This window comes from Rattus norvegicus, chromosome 11 (genome assembly GCF_021556685.1).
Source record: "Rattus norvegicus strain SHRSP/BbbUtx chromosome 11, alternate assembly SHRSP_T2T, whole genome shotgun sequence".
NCBI classification, from domain to species: domain Eukaryota; kingdom Metazoa; phylum Chordata; class Mammalia; order Rodentia; family Muridae; genus Rattus; species Rattus norvegicus.
Genome location: NC_141544.1, coordinates 76,872,923 through 76,882,774, shown reverse-complemented (window position 1 = coordinate 76,882,774; position 9,852 = coordinate 76,872,923). Strand labels below are relative to the sequence as shown.

General features: G+C 45.5%; 1 protein-coding gene across 1 annotated transcript in view; it reads left to right on the top strand.

Moving 5' to 3' along the window:
- The window catches only part of Hgd (homogentisate 1, 2-dioxygenase), a 51,564-nt gene that overhangs the window by 5,665 nt on the left and 36,047 nt on the right, over positions 1 to 9,852 (top strand). Inside the window, 3 exon segments of the mRNA NM_001012145.1 lie at positions 1,823 to 1,894; positions 2,763 to 2,851; positions 6,182 to 6,287. Of these exon segments, the coding sequence (NP_001012145.1) occupies positions 1,823 to 1,894; positions 2,763 to 2,851; positions 6,182 to 6,287 (267 nt within the window).

Below are 9,852 nucleotides of genomic sequence, written 5' to 3'. Positions count from 1 at the left end.
CCAAGAACTTTGAAGGGCCTACCCTCCACCCACACCCATCCTTCTTACATCTCTTAAAAACTGCGCTCATATGGTGGTATTTCACTCACCCAGTATGGCTGTGCCCTCTTATCCGAGGCTAAAAATCAACTCCTGTCCGAGTTAGAGCAAAGGGAGGTCGAGTCCCACTCACCATGACAATCGTGTAGTCTGAGGACTCCTCCTGGGTGAGAAACTCCCACTGAATAGCTTCCATGGGCCAAGACACAGGGCACATGGAGGTAGATGAAACTGGCATAGACCCAACCTTCAGGAACCAAGGAAGGACAAAGAAGAGAGACAAAGACAGACAAACAACAGACAGGTGACAGTCAGGTGTGCTAAGCGTTTCAGGAATGAGTCTTGGGTCACAATGGATGAGCAGTAACTGGGTCAAGATGGTGTGGAATCTGCCGTTCAGCCTCAAATTGCCCAAAGGGTCATAAGCATTTTGTAAATAAATTTCCAGAGAGGGAATTAAGATGTGCAGACTTGGGGTGACTGAAGTGCAGAGCCACCATGGCTCTCGCAGTTTGTAGACCAGCATATAAATGTCAGCTGTGTACTCCTTTTCCAAGAAATAGGGTCAACTTCATTCAAACCAGCAGTTACACGGTCCCTAGTTCAGTGGTCTGTGGGCCATTAACCTGATAACCGAGGTCTTTACCAATCACCAACAGTAAAGCAGTCTTTACCATAGGAGTTTTAAATTTTTCAGGGGATCCCTGTAAGTTACCTTGTTGAGAAGCTTAATCTCCCCCCTCTGTGTTATAAACCTAAGAGATGGCAACCATGGTAGGCTCTATTGCGTTGTTCTGAAAAGATTCTAGGCTGAAACATCTGAGAAAGCCTCTCTATCTGTCCTTAACCCTTTTTTTCTTGTATCCACACAGATGCAAATACACCTCCCTCCCTCCCTCCCTCTCTCTCTCTCTCTCTCTCTCTCTCTCTCTCTCACACACACACACACACACACACACACACACACACACACTATAGGTACCCCCAGATGATGTTGGCACCCATGGAAGGAGTTTTCTAACAAACATGTTCCTGTCACTTTAAATCCCCATACCATCTCCTTCCAGTTTTGGGGTTTTGCTTTCTTGTTTGGTTCTTTGTTTTAGGGTGTGCAGAGGGAAAAGGGGTTGCAATGTACAGCTAGTAAGTTACTTCTGATTTAGAGTCAAAATGATGCCCAAGTCATCTCCCTCCCAGGAATTTCCAGATAGAACCGAAATTAAAGAGCTTATTCTTGAAATGGGATCATTAAAAAGCAAGCTTATAAAACCAGAAAGGAACAGTTAAGGGTAGAAAAGTCTGTGGAATACCCAGAAATCCTCTGGTTTAACTGTAAATATTTAAAATGCATGCAACACATATTTATTTCCTAAATGGTTCAGCATCAGACACAGATACATGCCCTTGTAGCTATTCTTGCCTGTGTAGAATGCCAATGTTGTAAAAATGCTCTTTAAATCCTATAAGGGGCTGGGGGTAAGGCCCAGCAGGTCGACCACTTACAGCTCAAGTGTGAGGACCAGAGTTTGGATCCTCAGAAAGCACCAGCTTGGGAGAGGTAGAGTTGGCGGGTCCTGAAGCAAACTGGCTAGCCAGCCTAGGGGTGAGCCTCCAGCTCAGAAAGAAGATACTCAACATCACTGTTGGCTTTCACTTACGCGATATATTCACCTCCACACATGTAAACATGTATGCATGCATGAGTACAAGCATGCACACACACCCATACAAATAAATAAGTACAGCTCAGTAACAATGAAATTTGTGTCTCTGTCGCATGCAGTACATTTCTGGATTTGGGAATGAGTGTGCTTCAGAGGATCCTCGCTGCCCAGGCTCCCTGCCGAAAGGACAGGTAAGAATAAATGGAACGTTTGGTGCACTCCAAACCGTAAACCTAGAAGGCACAACCACAGGCCCAATAACTCGACCCGACACTTCTCTCCGAATTCAGCCGGTGAACTGTCCCATTTCCGAGATCATTAGGACGATGGAGTTGCAGCATAGTAACAATACAAATAATAAACCTGGATTAACATTGGCGATTAGCCACAGTAAAGGGCCCAACCTAAATTAGTGAGATTAACTACAAGTCTTCCAGGATATACCCCAAAGTCTAGGATTTTTGGGGGAGGAGGAGCTACGATGAGAAAATAAGTTTCTTGAGAAATATACGCACAGTTGTGGTAGTAAAAAAACTACAGTAAACGGGTTTATTTTCAAAACTTTTTGGTGGTTATTTCATGGTATGCAAAGTTTCTATAGACTGGGCAAAGTGGCATACACCAGTAATCCCAGCACTCGGGAGGTGGAAACAGGGATCTCAAATGTGAGAGCAGGCTGAGCTCTCTAGGCCTGTCTCAAAACAAAATAAAATAAATGCTCATGACAGAGTGTGTCTTTTTCAAGAGAAAAACCCCTGGTTATTATAGGCCCTCCGTTTTTTGAAGTAAGAACAGAAATATCCGGACATTAACATTGAGTCTCTTTGGTTGGCAAGGTAATGGGCCGTCATAAACATTATGAATTTTCCACAATAAGCCTGTATCACTCCTCTCATTGGGGGAGTCCCAAAGGTATTCTAACTATGCATGGGAATTTATGTGTAGTGGTCCAGAGTCTTCCCTATTTAGGCCAAGATCTCCGCTTGCTGCACTGGTTAATGGGAAGATAGGATGCTCTGGGCACTGGGATGATACCACGTATTGCCTCCTTTGTTTTAGAATAATCCTCAGATCTGCCCCTACAATCTCTACGCTGAGCAGCTCTCGGGATCGGCCTTCACTTGTCCACGGAACACCAATAAGAGAAGGTATATGACGAGATCGGTTACAACTTGCAGTCCGTGGGAATTGTACCCTGGCCACAGTCTCCCCGAGTTCCTCCTTATGAGCTGCGTTCTGAGTCACATCAGGGGCATCCAGGCTTGTTCCCAGTGAGTGACTGGCAGAGGAAAACCAGCGAACAGCTATATAGGGGTCAAAAGCAGCCACGTCCGGGTCCATTACAAAGCTTCTCTAGAATGCCGACAGGAAATGTTTCCCGCGGTCTGACTTTCCTCTAAGGATTGTATAGTTTCAAATTATAGTCAGAGAAGGTTCAGACATTTTTCCTGGCTGACTAGAAGCATTATGTTCTTTGCGAGAAAACTGAGAACCCAAGCGGAAGTGTTTGAAAGGTCACGTGGTATGGCCCCCTGTGGTTTGAATTAATCAGGCTTTTTCCCTCTTTGGAATTTGCTTTTCCTGGAGACCAGCGCAGTCGTCAGCACAGTGTGGCGCGTCCTGTGCTTGCTCTAATCCTGCAAACCGCCTCAGCGAACTTGCTCTCTAATCAGCTTCTATGGAGCTGGTTGGAGGCAGACGCTGAAGAGCCAGGAGGTAGTTCAGGGTCGGGATTTGAATGAATCACATCTAACTGTAGGGGTTTCAGGTCAGGTACGCATAAAGAATGATGTTGCTGGCTCGGGAGAGTTGGAGGAGAGTTGGAGTGGGTTTATCCCCACTGACTGTGTCTTCCGGGGAAGCAGATAGGCCAGTGAGCACAACAGAGCAAGGATCCACTCAGGTGCTGCGCCTTGCTTCCCTTCATAATGAACCCAATAGGCCCCGCAGGCAGCGGGACCCCTATGACTAAGCCCTTGCTCCTTCTACAGTTGTATGGGATTGGACGCGGAGTCTACCCTTTCAGATCCCCTTCCTTCCTCGATTGAATCCTGAGAGACAATGTAGGTGAAGAAACGAGGGAAGGGATACAATCTCTTATAGTTGGCCAAAAAGCAAGAATGAAGCTGGTTACTGTGGTCAATACCTGTAACCCCAGAACTCCGAAGGCTGAGCGGGGAGAAGAGGAATCTGGAGGCCATCCTGGACTAGGTACCCTGTTCTCAAAGCACCAAACCAACCAAGCAAACCAGACACAAAACAAAATCAGACAATCCGAGGTTGTTTCTACCTGTTATTTAATGTCTTCCTCTAGACAAGATAAGGAAACCTACAAACAGTGCCCATCTATTCTACAGTATGACAACCTGGCCTCCGTGACGATGTTCTTGACTCCACGGTCCATCCAAACGCAGGCCACCTGGGCTCTGGTGCCTGCTGCCTGCCCCCATTATTCAGCAGTATCTTAGGCCAGCAGGAGCTGAGCTCTGTTCCAGGAGGCTGAAAAGGAGCTGCTGGCATTTCATTAAGGGGCTGGCAACATTCCCTGCCTCAGAATTAAATCTCTGTCCAGGGCAATGGAGTGTAGCCTGGGGAGTTTTATAAACTCAGTTGAAAAATAAGGGACACTAGGCATGGCTCACCCATCTGCTTACAACTCCCTAAAGGTATGCACAAGAGTTTTTCTATAAACACTCAAACCTCTAGCAGGAAAGTATGTCCCGCCCCATTTATGGGAGGGTCAGCCTGAAATTCTCAGCTAGTCACTACTCACTGCCCCAAAAGCACTAGGTATAAATACTAAAACTATTAGAGGTGCCACCTATCTCTTGAGACAGCAGATGTGGAAATGTTTAAATTGATGATTAAGAGAGAACAAGTTCAATAATTGTCCAGTACGTGAGTGCCTACTGGGTCTTAGGTAAGTGAACTTGTAGTCTTAACAGCCCTAGGAGATAAAGACGGAGAGCTGGAGGAATGAGAAGAGGATGGAACAAATTTGGCCTATTTATGGCTCAGGTACTCAGTGTCTAGCCAAGCAAGATCACTCTTGAGTTCGGATTGGAGTTTGTTGAGCACAACAGGTCTTCCATGATCACAGAAGGGTCCTTATCCCTCCTCACCCTCTCCACCCCTGGAAGGACTTAGAGGCACATGGTGTTCCTCTCATCTTCAAGATTCCCTCAGCAGACTCTTTTCCCCTTCATCCCAGAAAAGAGACCTTTGGCTGAGGCCTTGACGTACACAGTCAGCAAAACTTAAGGAAGAAAAGAACAGCGGAAGTAAAATAAGTATACTACATTAAAGCATGGGCATATGCTTTATACCTAGAGACTACATTTTCTAATGTACAGAAAAATTTACAGATGACTAATGAGTAAGCAGAAGCTTATTCAGCCTTATTCAAGATAAAGGACGTATTTAAAAATTAGATTCTATCTTTCACTTCTAACCCTAACGTAATTGGAGTTTGAGAGATGACTTAGAGGGCATAAGCATTTGCAGTGAAAGCATGAGGGCCTGAGTTCAAATCCCCATCACCTACATGAAAAGCCAGTTTGGCTGCATGCACCTATGGAGCACAGACCAGGAGGACTGACCCAGCTTTTAGGCTGCCAGCCTAGCTCCAGATTCAGTGAAAGACCCTGTCTCAAGGGTACAAAAGGAGACAGAGCAAGACAACAATGTCATTCTCTGGCCTCCATATGCAAACAGACATGTGTACCTGTGCATACATACATGACCACACATCACATATATACCATACGCCTGCAGAAAAATTTTTAAAAAATGTGTTTCTACAAAGTGAAATTATAATACTGCCCCTCATTGGGGAAGATGTGAGATGTGTTCTGTCCTCCATCACTAATGGGAAAAGACAGTAGGCCAACAGTTGGCCAATTTTGCTTATATGTGAGTTGGAGGTATCTGAGGAAATGTATGAGAAGTGTTAAGTGCCAGACTCTAAGGAATAACCATAGGAAAAGTTGTGGAAGAACTGATCACCTCCAGGAGTGTCTGAATTTATGGAATTATTTCTCCAGTGTCATAAATCACTTTGTCATTTTATAGGACAAAGTCGATTTGTATTTTTAACAAATAACAAAGGCACTCCGGATTATTCTCTCATGCTCTCTACAATGTGCTGTCGTGACGTGGAAAGCAAGAATTAGCATCCCATGATGCTTTTCTGTGGATCTCCATGTACATATTCCTCATGGGGCTTCCTTTTCCCTTCCAGTGTTAGGAAAGGCAAGTCTTCATTTGTGGGAACTATACAAATAGGTAGGAGCCAGAGCCTCAACCTGAAGAGTGCAGGCTCTCACGGAAGGCACAAGACCAGTTATGGCCAGGAAATGACTACTGAGAAGTGCACAGATGGCTGTTGAGTGACTTCTTGATGGCACCTCTAAAGCCAGCCTGTGTCCCTCAGAGTATTACCTAAAGCTGTGTCTTTCTGTTTTTCTCGTTCTCCCTAGCTGGCTATACAGAATTCTCCCTTCAGTTTCTCACAAGCCATTTGCGTCCATTGACCAAGGCCACATCAACCACAACTGGGATGAAGTTGGCCCTGATCCTAACCAGGTAACCTGCCCCCCTACACTGAAACACCCAATGTATTCAAAGCCTTCAACAATAGTGCTTAGACTGGGGCCAAAGTTATTGAAAACTTAGAATCCTTTTTAAAGTAAGTGCTGAAATATCTGTTTGTGACTCATATTTGAGTAAGGATCTTCAAATGCACTGATTGTGTGTGTGTGTGTGTGTGTGTGTGTGTGTATGTGTGTGTGTCTCTCTGTGTGTGTTTCTGTGTGTGTGTCTCTGTGTTTGTGTATCTATGTGTGTGTTTGTGTGTATATGTTTGTGTGTGTGTGTATGTCTGTGTGTGTATCTGTGTGTTTCTGTGTGTGTGTCTCTGTGTTTGTGTATCTATGTGTGTGTTTGTGTGTGTGTCTGTGTGTCTGTGTGTGTATGTCTGTGTGTGTGTCTGTGTGTGTCTCTGTGTGTGTCTGTGTGTATATATGTGTTTGTGTGTGTCTGTGTGTGTATGTCTGTGTGTGTGTCTATGTGTGTGTCTCTGTGTGTGTCTCTGTATGTGTATGTGTGTGTGTCTGTGTGTGTATATGTGTTTGTGTGTGTCTGTGTATGTATATGTATTTGTGTGTGTCTGTCTGTGTGTGTGTATATAGAACAAGGAAAGCAAAGCATATTCTTGTTTTGTTTGTTTGTTTTGTTTAATGCCATGTAGATAGGCAAGGATGTGGTTCAGACTTAGTTATGGGCTGGTCAAACTACTTGTATGCACATAGGTTTTTATTGTTAACCTTCACTTATCACAGAATATAGAAAACATCTTTAATACTGATATCATTAAAGAGAGATTGCTGATATCTGGTATAGGAATGAAAGATTTGCCTATAAAGTCTTATAGTGACAAACTTCTGTCACATTCTTTGCTGCCTCAGGTATGTGAGTGTCTTAGGGTTTTACTGCTGTGAACAGACACCATGACTAAGGCAAGTCTTATAAAAGACAATGTTTAATTGGGGCTGGCTTACTGGTTCAGGGGTTCAGTCCATTTTCATCAAGGTAGGAACATGGCAGCATCCAGGCAAGCATGGTGCAGGAAGAGCTGAGAGTTTTACATCTTCATCCAAAGGAAGCCAGGATCAGAATACTGACTTCCAGGCAGCTAGGGTGAGGATCTTAGGCTCAGATGACACACCTATTCCAACAAGGCCACACCCACTCCAACAAGGCCACACCTACTCCAACAAGGCCACACCTACTCCAACAAGGCCACACCTCCTAATAGTGCTACTCCCTGGGCCAAGCATATGCAAACCACCACAGTGGGTCTGCATTCCTTCTTCACTGCTGGGGTGTTAGGCTCCTAGGACACCAACACACCGTTCAGGGGAGGTGAAATGCAGTCTAAGATAGGGGTCCCAGCCCATATTTCTCCAGGTGAGAAATGGCAGGGCTGGGATGGAGGCTGTGGTTCTCAAACTCCAAGGCACCCAGACACCACCGAGAACTGAGAAGAGTTAAGAATATGGGCTCCCATCCTCCTGGGCACCCAGGCGCCTCCTGGGAACCTGAAAGAGTTGGAAACAAGGCAGGAGGAGCTGCAGTCCAGCCAGGGGCAGGGAATCAGGCTTAGCGCAGGGTGAATGTCAAGAGTGTGGAGGGAACGTCGGCCAGAGACTTAGTCTAGGCTGGGTAGGATGAAAGGCACCCCCGCACCCCCTCAGGTCCTCGATGAAGGAGACAGTCCCTGCATTTCCAAACTGTTTATTCATGGCTGATGAGGATACATATCGCTTACTCAGGTTGAACCAGAGATTAAATACCTTTCCAAGGAAAGGCCTAGGAATACACTTTCAAGGCTACCCCCTGTCCACCAAGGCCAGAAATGGAAGCATTCAGGTGGTCAAAATGCATCTGAAATATTATCTACTTCAGTCATTTTTAAACTGGGATTTTTCCCCCCACAAAATAATTGACCTTTAACCTTGTGTGTCTTTCTTTTTTCTGGTACTGAGGATTGAACTTAGGATTCCACATGTGCGAGGCAAGGGCTCTAACACTAAGCTATCTTTTTATCTCTCTTCTTATTTTTCATTTTGAGACAGTCTCACTAAGTTGTCTAGGGTGGCCTCAGACTCACTCTGTAGCAGGGCATATCTTGAACTTGGGAACTTCCCACATCAGCCTTCTGGGTAGCTAGAACTGGGGGCCTTTTTGTGGTCTAGCAAATGCCCTTCCTTCCCCCCTCGCTCCTCCCACCCCAACCCAACTGTGCATCTCCTTTCAGACAACTGGAGAAAAAGTCAGCCCTGCTCCAGCTCTCTAACCCAAACCCTGCAGATTCAGGCCCCACATAAATAAGAACTTTTGGCTTGTCCCTGCTTCATCCTTAAGTAGAACAGACTCGTGAAGCACGTGCTCGCACACAACCACACACACACACACACACACACACACACACACACACACACAGAGCATCCTGCCTTTACCTGATCCTCCTTACCTGGGTCACGCTTTCCCCTTTGTCTCTGAAACTTGAGAATTAACACGGCAGAACATCCTCACGTTTTCATCTTCCCACTTATCTGGCAAGGGCCGTAAAATCTGCGCTCATTCTCTGAGATCCTGTTTGACCTCTGAATGGGTGAGATGGTCAAAGTGAATGGGTGAGCCAGCAGGAGACAGAGGTCAGGAGAAAGGGAAGCATGGGTGTGGAGGGAGGAGTCGGGGCAGAGTGACTTAAGAACCAACAGGTTACTTAGAAGTCATCATTATCTCAGGTTACCGGAAGCCTGAGGAACTTCTTTGCAGGCAGGGATTCTAGCGTGTAGATAAACTCTCCCAAGTAACCTCAGTGTGCTACTCTCAGGACAATGACTCTTAGTTTTTCCCTCTCTTCACAGTTAACCTTTCCTTTGATGACACTGGGAGGCATTGCTTGGGCAAGATAGTTTCCCAGTCAGAAAAGAGCATTTCAGCCCCTCCCTGTGAAAGAAAGAAGCAAGGCCGAGTCTGGCCTTGATTCTGAGACAGTCGCTTATCTCAGCCTGCCCAAGCACTTCGGGGGTTTCTCTTCCTGAGCCCCTAGAGTTAAATCTCAGAATCTCTAGTTCTCTCCTCAAGTTGCCGGTCTGCTTAGCAACAGGACTCTATTTTCTCCAGGAAAATAGGAAGCATGGCACCTATGGGTTTTATAAATGCCAACGTGGTGCTTATTATACGCCAGCGTGGGAGGATTGAGAGGGCATTTGGCCCACAGAGAGTTCTCCAATTCCTTATTCAGATGGCACAGGAAATCCTCAATTATATTCCCGACAGTTTTCTCTAATAGAGCCAAATCTCCTATCACACAGAGGACCAAAGCGGCTATGAAATGACCAAATATGAAAAAAATAAACGCAAATGAAGTTATCTCCGAAAATCTCTTTAATCGCCTATAAAGTATAGGATATGTGGTCCTGTGTATGCTACCCACAATACGAAATTCCTATGTAAACTAAATTTGAGAACCGCTGAGCTAGGCTAAATGAAGGCGGTACAGGTTACGTTTTCTGGGAAGACTGGAACAGTGAGAAGATCATAGCCACATAACGTGTGGTAAATGGGGTGTACTGGGAGC